The sequence below is a fragment of the Simochromis diagramma genome, unplaced genomic scaffold, assembly GCF_900408965.1.
Source record: "Simochromis diagramma unplaced genomic scaffold, fSimDia1.1 OVJJ01000486.1, whole genome shotgun sequence".
Classification (NCBI taxonomy): Eukaryota; Metazoa; Chordata; class Actinopteri; order Cichliformes; family Cichlidae; genus Simochromis; species Simochromis diagramma.
Genome location: NW_024387047.1, coordinates 4,196,715 through 4,210,542, shown reverse-complemented (window position 1 = coordinate 4,210,542; position 13,828 = coordinate 4,196,715). Strand labels below are relative to the sequence as shown.

The window sequence follows — 13,828 nt, the reverse complement described above, 5'->3', positions numbered from 1 at the left end:
CATCAGTGTAACCGTTCAGAGAGGACAGCTAAACACAGACAGAGAAACCAAACAGGTTTCACCTCACAGAGCCTTCTTGTTGAAGAGGCCGAGACACGAGCCAAAGCAGACCGAGGAAAATTAGTCTTGAACTGGAATTTCTTAAAAGCCTAATTCCACCCACAGGGTAACCCAAAACATAACTTGTGATGGAAAAGCAAAAATAAAATGACATGCATCTTCCTGGCAAATGCTGTATACTCAACAGAGCACGCTGTAGAGCACACTGTGTGCTTGTGATGCTGCCACTGGTTTGGAAGAAGGCTATTTGAGAAAGGTAGAGGGGTAGAATATAGCGTTGTGTTGTGCAGTCTTTTCAAGTCTCTTTGACCAATTGTTACAGTATCCTTGGACTATATATGAAAACTATATATTTGGCTACATTTATTTATCTGGTTAGGTTTATTGGTCCTGGTATTAACCATGGTTGCTTGTGTCCCACTGTCATGACTTGCAGGAAGAGGCATTTTAGTACACCGAAGCCTTTGTTGAAGTTTTAATGTCTGCTGTTGAAAAAAAAGTCTTTAGGATGTCTTGCCAGAGGCTGAATTTCCCATCTCTTTGCCAATAAGAAACTTATCTTTTATGGGAAATTACTTACTGTTTCCTTTTTCAGCATGGTTTAATGAAAAGACAGGGTTGTGTGTTCTACTTACAGATCATGTGCAGGCCACACGGATGCCGCGATGACATCACCCTGGGGCGACATGACAGCATGACGCTAACAGGGCTCCATTCACAACTGCGGTTTAACTGGTGCTAAATAACGCCTGTGTAAGTTAAATAGAGGGTGTCTTTCAAACCGTGAGCTGGTCGCAAGCAGACGCAACCCATCTGCATTTAGTTCAGTGTGAGACTTTGCAAAGAAGTATACAAGGCTAGTTATTACAATGCTCCATCAATCATTTATAATATAGCAGCAGGGAGAAAGCAGATTAAGGAGTAATGAGCTACCCAAGTCAAATTAACCAGGAACCACAAGTGGACTGTTTGCAGAAGGATGTGCTGCTTTATATTCCAGACAAGACTGGAATTGTTTTTTAAGTGCTATGACGAGATTTGAAGACAACATCAGACACACACAAGCACTGTCTGAGCCTTCAGCACCCCTTCCCTCCTCTACCTTCACTCGTTTTTCTTTTGTAATACAAGCAGAGATGCACACCTCTCCACCTCTAAGCTGTGCCAGTTACCAAGGTGATAGGGGTTTTATGCCATACATGAGTAAAACCTAAAAGAAATGGAAGCACAGGCAACAATACCTTGACTTTAGGGCATAATGTTAGAAAATGATCATACACTGCCTCATGTCTCTGTATATGCACATTTAAAACCTTTGCAGGGAAAAAGAGCTGTCCTTGTGCTTCCTGTAAGTCTGACTGTAAATGTCCCCTGCACGTGCTGCAGTGTTGCAGCACTCTGCAGTAATTAGTTCAGTCACACGGTGTTGCCTCAGCCTGCTGCAATTTTTTTTTTTCAAAATGTCTATGCACAACATAAACAAAATTTTTTTTAAAAAGGCACTGGAGTGCAGGCTTTCAGCTTGAGAGAAAAAAATTGGAGAGTATGGGTGTGCACGTGTCATAGACAGATAAGGTTAGAGAGGCTCTGGAGACAGCCAGCGTGTCTGCCGGCTATGTTAACAGAGGAGTTCTTATCAGATATGGAGAGACAGAAAAGCAGTGAGGGGAACGCAAATTCCCAGCGTATATCACGGAGGACTAATTTAGAAAGGAGACAGCCAGACATCCCCTAAGGAATTTGCTCTTCTCCACGCAGTGCTAATTTTTTTGGGACTGCGAGACCAGAGCTCGCTCAGCGCCGCAACTCCACCAAGAAACAGGAAGCAAGGATGATCCTCAAACACCGCAGAGCAGCCTAAAAAATCCCAGCTCGGGGGAGGAGAGAGGACAGACATGCACAGGTGCTGCTAGAGGGAGAGAGACAGCGAGAGGAGAGAGAGAGAGAGGAAGAAGCAGTGGGAGTCAGGGGAGGAGACTTGACTTGTTTCAGTGAGAAATCGGAGAGCAATTCCAAAACAGCTGTCCGGCAGACGTCCCAGTCGACAGAAGTGCAGCCTCGAGGCAGAGACGTTAGGGCAGTGTCAACAAGCCACAGGAGCAGCACAGCAGCACAGCAGCCGCTGAGCTCGCACACACACACACATACAAGCACGCATATCAACCAGGAGCTGCAGCTTTCAGGAGAATCGCAGCGACACCAAGGAGACTCCAGATCTCCCCCGACAAAGCATCTGAGGTGAGTGACAGAAGGAACTTCAACTTTCATTTCTCACTCTCTTCCTCTACTGTAATCTGAATTGGAGAACAATAATGGGATGTAAGTGAGTTTTTTTGGGTCTGAGTGAGTAATTGTAGCAGAATGAAATATTGCTTGGTAACAGTAAAAGCGTGCATGGTAAGTTAAGCATTTGTCTGGCATACATGTAACACAAGAGCTGAACTGTTCAGAGCAACATGATACCCTTGCCGCTTTCCAAGAGAGACATTTTTAGTCCGACTACACGCTTAAGGCATGTTCCTGTGAAATGCAGAGCTGGCTTAGTCCTCATCTGTCTAGGGACGCAGATTCTTGAGGAGGTTTTTATGGTTATATTGAAGAGGAAGGGAAAAAAACACCTCTTCTTTGCCAGTATGTGTTTATTTTCTCTTCATGTTTCATACGTTTCCTGCTCATCTCTGCCAAGGATAACTCTAGCAAGTGTTGGCCATGCTTGCGGGTGGCACAAGGGGAGTGAAAAAGAGGGGCAGAGCAAATACTCCACCCTGCTATTCAGCCAACTCCCAGCACCACCACCAGGCCCCTCGAAAGTAAGGCCTTTGCCTATAATTGAGGGTGTTTTTTTTGGTGTTTTTTTATGTAACAAAGAGTTTGGGCTATTTTGTAAGGCTACCATTACCCTGTGTGGTATGTGCATTTGCTTTTTATAACAGCCCCAAAGTGAGGGTCTTTCTGCTATTCAAAGGCGTAATAGAAGTCAAGGCCATGGTTAGATGTCAGAGGAGTATGTGGAGACTTCAAACTTTCATGAAGTTGCTTTGTAGAGACAGTGGGAGGAACTGAGACCAGCTACAACTGCTAATAGCATGCTATTTATTTTTCAGCAGCACTGATGATATGCCAGCACAGTAATCCCATCACTGGAGGGATATTTTTGGGGATGCCAAGTTTCTATTTTAAAAACAGGTGAAGTCATATACCGGTCATATTTTAAGCAGCTGCACCCGCTTTTTTTAGAGCACCGGTGAACCCTAAAGTGTCATCAAACTGTAGCATTTATATAGGCCACAGTAAAGTTACACAGCCTCTCTAAATATACTGGCCCAGTTATACTGCACGTGACTTTTAGATGTCCAGAAATAACCAGACAAATCACGAGCCGTTAGTTTAATTACCAGATGCCAACCCCATTTTCATCACCTCGCTCCTTCTGCTGCCCCCTTGTTTGTATCTAAGCCTCTGCGCTTGAACTGATGAGGCAAAGCTCTACTTTTAAAGAGGCTGGAGTGGCTCCAGATCACTTCATGCCCAGACAGATAGCTGTTGCTGACCCAATGACACAGTCGTTTTATCCAGCAGCTGAATGACCGGCTGCTGGGGCAAGCTATTCTGAAAGGAAGGTGCCATCGTAGCCTTACTTCCTCGGGCAGTGCAAATGCTCTGGTCGGCATTCTGCAGCAGTGGCGCCAGAAGGTTGTCAGACCTCTCAGCACATGCTTGCCTTGCAGCCTGTTTTTGGAGTAGCTCCAAAATGAGGGTGCAAATCTAGACTTGGCTGTGAGATACACTAGAATATACCTGCTCAACTATTAACAGCCTGCAGAGTCACAAATGGATTCATTAGGTTGGGAGCCCATGAGGGTCCATCCTGGAACACCCTGAGGAGCTGCAATTGATTGATTACCACTTGGGCCAACACAAGCTTAGCCTACCATTGCTGTGATTCCCCACATACACACAAATCAATAGTAAATTAGTCAATTTCTCATTAAGTTAACGTCCATATAGAGTTTCCACTGTAGGCATGCACAGGCAACCAATACTTGAAAGACCAACATGAGGACATTTTTTTCCTCGTACTTTGCTGGTGGCCTTTGAAATTCCAGTCATATTTGCCATATAAGCCAACTGAGCCACCAGCAGGATGACTGATGTGAAGGTCAGACCTTCAGGCTTTCACCGTACCAGCTGACTTCGTACAGGCCACAAGTGTTGACCTTGACTAGAATGTAAAGCATATGTCTCCTTGTGAGAGTTGCAAGTGTTGATCCGCTCTGTGGCTAGACCGTTTCTGTCCATACTATTGATTTAGGCCGACATCATCATCTGCTGCAATGCACGGGCTGTCCAGAGAATAGCACAGCCAGGCATTTGGAATAATTTAATCAGAACAGTGCAATAATCAATAAGGATGTACGAGAGGAAGGTTTTCATCCAGGAGTGCAGCTGTGACCTCCTGCTCTTGGGAAGAGCAGTAAAAAAAATGTATAACACATGTGGATGTGCTGTGCACTTGGAGTGCACAGGAAGCCTTTTGGCTTGGTGCTCTATTTGTTCCGCTTCCTACCCGAGCCCAGTTTCCCACTGCAGTGAGCATCAGCTGTCAAGGTCAGAACGAACAGAGGAGAGATGCTTAAAAAAAACTGGAAAAAAGAGAAAAGGAAGAAAACAAGATACAGTATGAGAAATGCTTGAGCTAAACAAGTCCAGGATTTTGCCATGCTCCCCCTACACTGACACCCCCATTAAATACTGCAGCACATCCTCTACTCCCTCCCCTCTTGTCCTTCCCTTTCTCCCCCTTCACTATTAGCAAACAAACACGCTCTTCGCACACATGGCATGCATTCAAAAATGCTATCTCAGGCACCTCGCGCAAACACTCACTCTCACACCGGCACTCAAATAAGACAAGAACCCTCAGAGAGCAGAGCTGCCATTTAACACACTCACACATGTCATAGCTATGTATAGCTCACCAGCGTTTTGCGGATGATGATAGATATATTTGTCTTCCAATTACAGCTTCTACAGTAAGAAGATTTAATCTTGTACTCCAAATACATTTTATTAAAGATGTAGTGGAAAGATTTTGATGCTGCACCAGCTCAGCAAAACAGGTTGGAGACACAGGAAGTCATGGTCAAAACGGGTGATTTCCAGGCTGCGGTTTGGATTCAAATTCACAGCAAGTGTCTGTCTCTCTGGCTGCACGCTGATTTGCCTCCTGAATAATCACAGCCTACTTAAAGTGGCTGTGATAAGGCTGTTGCAGGGTGTCTGTATGCGTCGGTAGCAGCAGGAATGTGGATGTTTTGTCAGTGAGACGTTTCTTTTTTTCTCTTTCTCTTTTTTTAGTGGGGGTGGACTTGACCGCCCAGGCACTTTTGTGCAGCGGTGCTCTCTGTCAGACAGTCACTGCTGACAGACCTCTCATAAGTAAATATGTCTATAAATGGGCAAGCTCTCTTCTCACTGGTGCTCCCTCCCACCCCCCTCATCACCCACGCACCCTTCCTTTATACTCCTTTCCCTTTCTCTTTGGTTCCTGCGTCATTTCAAATGTTCTTTTTACCTACACCAAACTACACGATAGGCAACATGGTGATATTCTCGAAACGGCGGCATGCAATCAGGCACTTTGTAACCAATCCAAAATCTCTTTAATAGTTTCTACTCAGTCTGATGTGCTGCAACCTAACTGCTATCTCCCACTTATTAATCAGAGCCAACCTCATCAAAGCCAAATCAATTCACAGTGTGCACCATCTTCTTTCTTAACATCCACTTACAGTGTAATCCCTCGCTCTCTCCCTCATTCACACAATCCCCCCTAAACCCCTTCATCGCCCCCCACTCCCTCTTCTGGGTCTTCACCTTCTCCCATCACTCTGTGCATGTCTGAGCAGTAGCTCGCTCCTAAAAAAAGACTGTTATCCTTCTAAAGCCTTCCTTTGCCTCTTCTCTCTCAATCTGCGGTCCAGCTGTTCCACATTAGCACGTCCAGATCTGCGGAGGCCAAAGCTGGCTCACGTGTGGAAATGCAAATAGAGGAGTAAAAAAGCCTAGAGACCCAGCCCTCCTCTTCTTTGTGCTAGCTTGCTAGATGCAAAGTGCGGATGAGGGTCTTATTTTCTTGTAGTATTTGGTATTAGAGTTTATTTCTGGAACCTGTGTTGACTTCTTTTTCTTGAGTAGAGGTTTTGTATCAGCTGCATTTCTCATCAAACAACTTCCTTTCATTGCTGAGGTCAAGTTTTAGAAAAATGCTGACGCATTCTGCTTTTGTGTCTGATTTCAGGAAAGCGCCCATTCGACCTTTCTATATTGCTGAACATCACCAGCCCTGCTCGCAAAGCCAGTTGCTGATCAATGCTGCGATCATTTTTGGAGTCCTGTGTGGAGGCGTGCAACTGAGAATGTAACTTGAGCTTCTCCCCTGGGGGAACTGCAACATCAAGAACTTATAGAGGACTTCCAACTGTTCTAACCTGCGTATCTGAGATTTCCTCTTTAGAGACAGCCATGCCAGCGAAAGCACCTATATATCTTAAACCCACCAATAATAAGAAGGGAAAAAAATGTCGCCTGAGAGATATTTTGTCACCTGATATGATCAGTCCACCTCTCGGGGATTTTCGCCACACCATCCACATTGGCAAGGGCGGGGAAAGAGATGCCTTCGGAGACATGTCCTTCCTCCAGGGACAGTATGAGCTCCTACCGGGAAAAAGAGACGTCCACCCACAATACAGCGTCCAGAGTGAGTTTCTGCGAGCGAACAGCACAGGCGACGCTTCCTTCGTCGAGACTCCCTCACCAGTACTCAAGAACGCAATCTCCCTCCCAGCTATCGGTGGCTGCCAGGCCCTCACCCTTCCAGTGATCTCTTCTGCCGTGTTCTCCATGCAACCAGGGCCATTGGAGGACATCATGGGACCGGCACCTTCCACGAAACCTGACACAGCTGAAGATGTGGAGATCTTGCAGATGGATGCTCTGTTGCGCTCCATGAACATCTTCAACAATGAGCCCTCATCACCCTCCACAGATTTCCAGTCAAAGCCTGACGTGCTCTTGGATCTGCTTGAGAACACAGATAAGTCCCCTTCTAAGGAGGTTGCCAAAGCTAACAAAATAAACAAGAGTGAAAGCAGATTTGACAATCCATCATCCTATTATATCAATGGTCACAGCAACAGCATCTGTAAAGCTAATGGAAGCTTGAACAGCAACACAAGCAGCTTTGACAGCTTGAGCGGGAAAGGAGACTTCCAGGGCAAGAGCTACGATGGGAGCGGGAGTCTCATCGGCAACGGTAACTGCAACAGTTACGGACACTTTAACGATGACATTACAATTGGTTTTAAGCAGGAGCTTTCCAAGTACAATGGAGAGTGGGTGGACAGGGACAGTGGGGTGGAAGATGGCCGCATTTGTGATTTCGAATTTGAGTTTACCAAAGAGAAGAGCACATCACAGGATTCCCTAGCCCAGATCACAGGGTCATTCCTCTCCCTCGAACTCGATCTGGGCCCATCCATCCTGGACGATGTGCTCAACATAATGGATAAACCCGCAAAGAGCAGGCCTTGAGCTGCACTGAGTCCCCAAGAAGAGAATGGGAATTATTAAAATATAGCCACGAGGAGAGAAAGACTCATAAAGCAATCAAAATGGTGTCTGGATATATCATTGAGATGAAAACCAGCTACAATAGACAAAGCTGCTTATGTTTTTATTGTCAAAACATTTAAGCATTCTTAAATTCTAGCTTCTATGGAGTGTTGAGTCTTCTTCTTTGTTTTGTTTGCCATGCCATTAGCATGCTTAAGATGCATGTGCTTTTTGAGTTACAGCTAAAACAGCCATTCTGTCTTTGATTTTAAATGACTGTAACAACGCTACATGATAGACTGACGCTCTTATGTTGAAAATATGACAGCTTTTAGGTCCTTTTTTTACACTCACTCTCGATTCTCACACTCTCTAAGAACATACTGCATTTTGTGACTTCAAGTTTGTTAAACAAAGCACGGTTTCGTTTGTCACATAACTCATTTGCCACATTTCAAACAACCAAACACTATGCATATTTGTGTTTTTAAATCTTTAACACAAATAAATTCATTTTCCCCGTAATCTGGCTATCTTTTCTTACAGGGAATGTGTGCAGCAGCAGGAATAAGAGTAGAGTCCCAAGATGATTAGATAAGGTACATTTCATGATGTACTGACAAAACCTTTGTATCAAAAACAAAAAAAAAACTATTCTAGAAAAATTATATTTCTCATGACATAATGAGCAAAGACAGCTATTCCCATAAAACAAACAACAATTAAATATGGACTAATTAGAAACCACATGCAGTGCAATTAGATTCAGTATCATTAGGCAAAATTATTTGAGCCTTTATAATTATGACACAAAACACTGAGCTCAGAGGAGCATACATTTACTGGGGCCTTCTATAAATATATAGTTTTATTTTATTACAAGGTAGTTTATCCCCATTGAGTAATGCCTTACTGTAAATTGAAGTTACTGGGTAAATTAAAGACAGGCAGGGCTGCCTCACAGCAAAGAGGTCCTGAGTTCAAATCCAGGCCTTTTATTTTTGGAGTATGCACTTCCACAACCCAAAGACATGGATGGGTTTAGGTTAACTGGTGATTCAGAATTGGTCATAGACGTGAACGTGAGTATGGATGGTTGCAACAGGCTGGCGACCTGTCCGACCCCAGTAGTCTAATATCATTAGACGTTCTTAGAGTATGTGACACATTATAACAGAAAAGAACTGTTGTAATGTGGGTAGATCTGTTGTAGTACAGCTTCTTACGTCTTCTTTATCTTAAAATAAAGGTCAACTGATAAATCAAGTCTGAAAATCCAAGAAAAACAGGCAGACTGACTGAACCGAATGGCTCTCTCTTCTTGCCTCTTCCATTCCTTACATTCTCCCTCCCTGCCCCGCTGTGGGAGCACTGGTGGGCTTTCATCTGCCCAGGCAGGCGCCTGCTCCATTTGTTTGCGTGAGGATGGGACAGGCAGAGGAGGGGGGTCTTTGAAATTCTTTGCATTCCAGCCAAAGAGCACAAGTGTCCAGGACCAGACATAAATCAGCTGTTCCGAGTAAAAGGGGGGGGGGGGGGCACTGTCTATCAGCCAGAGTGTACAGAGATATAAGGCTGTGAAACACAATCTTACAACCTTCAGGCAAACCTTGAGCCAGCAGTGTTGAAGCAACAGCCTGAAAGAACAGGACATCAGTGATTACCTCTCCATGCAGTCCTTTGCAATTACCCTACGGCACTGGCCCCCACAGTTAAATTTGCTGTCTGTACAGGTCCTTGAGTGTAGACAAACAGGTCTAAGTCATAACAAGACCCTATGGAGGGCAGGTTTCCCCCAACACCCACATATCCCCGTGCCATAATATTTTAGAGAAAAACAAGTCCACCTCAATTTGGTTTGTGTTAGCTCGCTAATTCCATATGCAAATAATTATCTGGCTCCAATTCTGCTTCTGTCATTTACTGAGGCAATGTGGCAAACCATTCAGAATCCATCAAAGGCCTCAGAATGTCCACAAACAACCGCGACCGGCTCAGCCAAGGCATCCGAAGCCGCTGCGAAACCAGATGTTGTAGGAGACATGAGCATTTCCCCACGCAAGAAAAACCCATGCCATGGCAGATACCCCAACCACTGGAAAATCCCAACGCTAGTGCTGGAGGATTTGCGTATACTTAGCTGGAGCGCACAACCTCTGAGGATGAGTAATGAAAACCTTAGCTGTCAAGGTAATTGCTATGCTCGTGTCTTCACTGGTCCAACGCTAACTTGATGACAGCCTTCATTTTGACAGGTGTGGACCCCAAGCAGGCTGTTTTTACAAAACAGCTTGTAACCACAGCCCTTCAGTGTGTTGTGTAACATATTAGACATATTTCCACGCACATTCCAAAGTTCTCTCATAAAAAAAAATGCCAGGAAATACCAGCATTTGATGGAATCCAACAGAAATACTCAACATATGTTACACTCTGTTTATTGCTGAGAGTTCAGCACCCTACACGAGATGAACATTTCTTTAGCTCACCACCTGGGGCTCTGCCTTTAAAGTTAGACAGGTTTTGTGTCATGTGAGATTGATTTTATGTCATTTCAGAGCCTGAATAATAGTTACTGCATTTCAAGTATACAACTAGATCAGGAGTCTCTTGTGTCTTGTTTCTGGGCTTTAGAGGTCTCCTGGGGCCTGAGGGCAGATGAGAAAAAAGCAGGGAGGGAAGGTGGAAGTAGTCCTGGTGGACTGTTTCTCATTACCACAAGGCCAAGGTGGAAGGTTGACCTGAAGAAACCTCAACTCCAACTGCCTCCGATATTCCGTGATAACACCACACAGATGCTACGCAGCAGCACAATCAGGCAGCTCATTGTGCGACACCCACAGATGTAGTACAATATTCCACTTGTTTCGCTAGCAAGCCACTGCTTAGCATATCTTGATATCGTGTTTTTGTTTCAGTTAGTCAGACTCTCTCTTGGGCTTGATTCACAGCAATGTTCATTTTGTAAAACCTCCATACAAACATTTTTGTTCAGGCAAAACAGTGTTACAGGGAACGGAGGAGCAAATTAGCGATGTTTGCCGAGATAGGGAGGGCACGGGTGTAGCCACCTGCTGCCTTGTAATTTCCCCAACCACTTGGTGTCTCGACAAAAACAGAAACTGACTCTGATGCTGTGCTCTAGTAGAACGGTACACGACACAAGAAAGAAAAACAGGGCATATTCAGGAAATATACTTTGACTGAGTCTGCTGGGGCAAATATTGTCATATAAAAAGCAAGCAAAGCTTTTTTCCTCCAAACACCTGGCCTTACATTGCGTTCCTCCACAGCAATCCCGGGGATCCGACTTCTTAGTTTCCCGGGCTAAGGTGAAGCTGTCATTTCTTAGATGAACAGGCTTTGGCCCAGAGGCCACCAGTGCCAAAGAAAGCACAGCTAAGACCAAGCAAAATTTTCCACCCTACCTCTATAACAGAGCTGTATAATGCACGCACTGTCTTCTGAACATAGAGGTGTCCCTCATAGTCGGACTTGAGTTGCGTTCAGGCAGATGAGAGCGGAAAGTTAAATAAGATGTTTCCCTGTTCACGGTCCCTGGGGACATGTGAGATGCAAGCATCAGGATAAAGCTTCTTATGTCTTCACCTGCTGTAACTGTCCTACAGCAGAGCCCAAACTCAAACAAAGCACTTTTCATGCAGCCCAGAGTCTGGGCAGGATAAAATATCTGAGTTATGAGCACAGCTTCTCACAGAGATATTATTGTTAAATATTTCTTTTGCTTGCTGCAGAGATATCATTCAATGTTGATACACACTGTACACGTTCCAAAGCTGACTGCCATGATAATCGGGGCCGTGGTTATAGAAGTTTCTTGGGAACATTTTCTTTGGGATGCTGAGCATAGCGCTTGGACTCAAGTGTTCTGTAGATCTGCTGATTTAGCAGCGTAGTGCCGCGGCGCCCTTCCAAAAGACAACAGGAGAGAGCAAAGAAAGTTTATTCTTGCGGCTGAATAAAATGAGCTTGAGCAGGAGTTGATGCAGTGCAGATATGAGCGAGCTCACATGCAGTTTGGTCTGGCAGGCAGCGTATACTTCAGGTTCACGGCACTGTTGACTATTGTTTGGCTGACGGTAACCATAGAGAGTTGAGTTTGTATCTTTAGCACGTGAGGGCCGAGCTGAAAGGAGGGCAGAAAGAGGAGGACAGTTAAACAGAACAGTGTCACCTCACAGGCACCAGAATGCCTCTTTGACAAACCCCAGGCAGGTTTGATTATGGTGCCAGGAGTGTACGACTCATTCATCTGCATCTTTTTTCTTCAGTGTGTAGTTACAGTAGAAGCCTTCACAGGTGTGTTAATAGGACCGAGACCAAAACATACCAAGAACTGTCCAAATAACTTCAATCTGAGTTTTCATCTTTCAGTATAGATATAGATATATAGAAATGTAATCTTATTGACTTTTTACAGTTAGTGCTGAAAAAGGTAAGGCCTGATTTAAATTCTTACTTTGAAAGAAGTAACACAAGCTCCACACAAATGACACTTCCCTACTCGTGCCTCTCTATGAATGTGTTAGTTGTGTTATATTTGTGTAGTCTTGATAAGGGTACAGTGGTAATTTCACCATCTTCAAACTTCAATTTCTGAATACTTTGAATGAGTGTTTTTAAAAGCTCTATATGAGGGGGGTTGTTTGCTAACTGAGACTTAGTGGTGACTTTGTGTCTCAAATTTTAAACCCTACAATGTATTCTTTTTCTCTTTAGACACAACACAACAAACATTAATCTACAAGGGTCACCATCCTTTGTCTTTGCTTAATTAGTGTATGGATACTCCAAGATATCTTCTCCATCCATCCATCTGTTTATCCTTTTTCAGGGTCGCCAGGCAGGCTGGAGCCTATCCCAGCTGTCCTAAGGCAAGAGACAGGGTACAGCCTGGACAGGTCGGCAGTCTGTCGCAGAGCTAACACATAGACAAAGACAACCATTCACACTTACATTTACTCCTGCATTCATACCTATGGGCAATTCAGAGTTTCCAACTGTACTCTCTGAGTACTCTGGCTTCCTCCCACAATCCAAAGACATGCAGTTAGTGGGGATAGGTTAAAGGGAAATTATAAACAAACACAGACAACATGCAAACTCCACACAGAAAGACCTTGGCCTGATGGTGGAATTGAAGTCAGGACCTTCTTTCTGTGAGGCACCAGTGCTAGCCACCGTGCCACCCGTCTACTTTGCAAAAGTGTCTTCTTCTACTTTATAAAAGATATCTTCTACCACAAAAAGTCTGTGCTAACCCTACAGTACAAAGTCTCTGAGTTATTCATTTTTATTCATATTTATTCCTGTCTTGGGAGACAGAGAAGGAAACTGAGCCCAGACAGCAATGCACGTTGTCTTCTAAGGCTGCAAGGAAGCGAAACCAACTACAGCAAGTCTTTCTAAGATCACATGTGCCTCTATTTTTTCTCTTTTTTTATGGCATGTCCCTCAACCCAGGGCAGCAACGGCCCATAAGTGTGTTTTTCTGGGTCAGCGATCTATATTCACACATAGGTGGTATTTATATATTTGCTCTTTAATGCATATCATCCAAACAGCCCTCTGAAAAGTCCTTCAGTGTCATGTAGATGGAAGGTAGTGGGAGGGGAATGGGCTTAGAGTTATCTCCCCTTATAGATGTCAATGACATCACTTACCATCTTTTCCTATGGCAAGTCAACAACATCTGTCAGACAAATAAGACGACTGCCCCAAGTCACCATCTAGGATAATCGTGGCCTGGGAGTGGTGTTTACTGGGGAATACATAGCACTCCTAAGAATAGTTTGGAAGGTGTTTACAAGTTAGCAATTCACGTTACAGTTTGGTAATAAGTGTGCAATATCATGCCTATAAATGGTTAGTTTGAGGGGCTGCACGCTGGCTAAATTTTGATCACACTGCCACTAACCTACAAATAAATTTTCGGCATGAGACAGTGTTTTTGGTTTACCGACTAGAAAAGGAGGCTTTAAATTTTCCTGTATTTAAACTGGCTAACTGCTATCAATTGACCTACATAATACTAGTTAGCTACTTCAAAAAGTTAGTCTAACATGTGCTCAATTGAATACATTGCTAATGTGGTGCCCAACTAATGATCTTAGTTTGTAGACAAATTTGA

The 13,828-nt window shown here is 44.2% G+C and overlaps 1 protein-coding gene across 1 annotated transcript; it reads left to right on the top strand.

The window, feature by feature from the left end:
• Positions 1-1,635: 1,635 nt before the first annotated feature.
• Positions 1,636-12,888, top strand: cdc42ep3 (CDC42 effector protein (Rho GTPase binding) 3). The gene is made up of 2 exons (XM_040044763.1): positions 1,636-2,298; positions 6,362-12,888. Exon 2 carries the CDS (start codon positions 6,586-6,588, stop codon positions 7,654-7,656), a length of 1,071 nt encoding a protein of 356 aa, XP_039900697.1. The 5' UTR covers positions 1,636-2,298; positions 6,362-6,585; the 3' UTR covers positions 7,657-12,888.
• The last annotated feature ends 940 nt before the right edge of the window (positions 12,889-13,828 follow it).

Coding starts and splice junctions, on each gene's coding strand:
- cdc42ep3 (XM_040044763.1), top strand. CDS start 6,586: ATGCCAGCGAAAGCACCTATATATCTTAAACCCACCAATAATAAGAAG.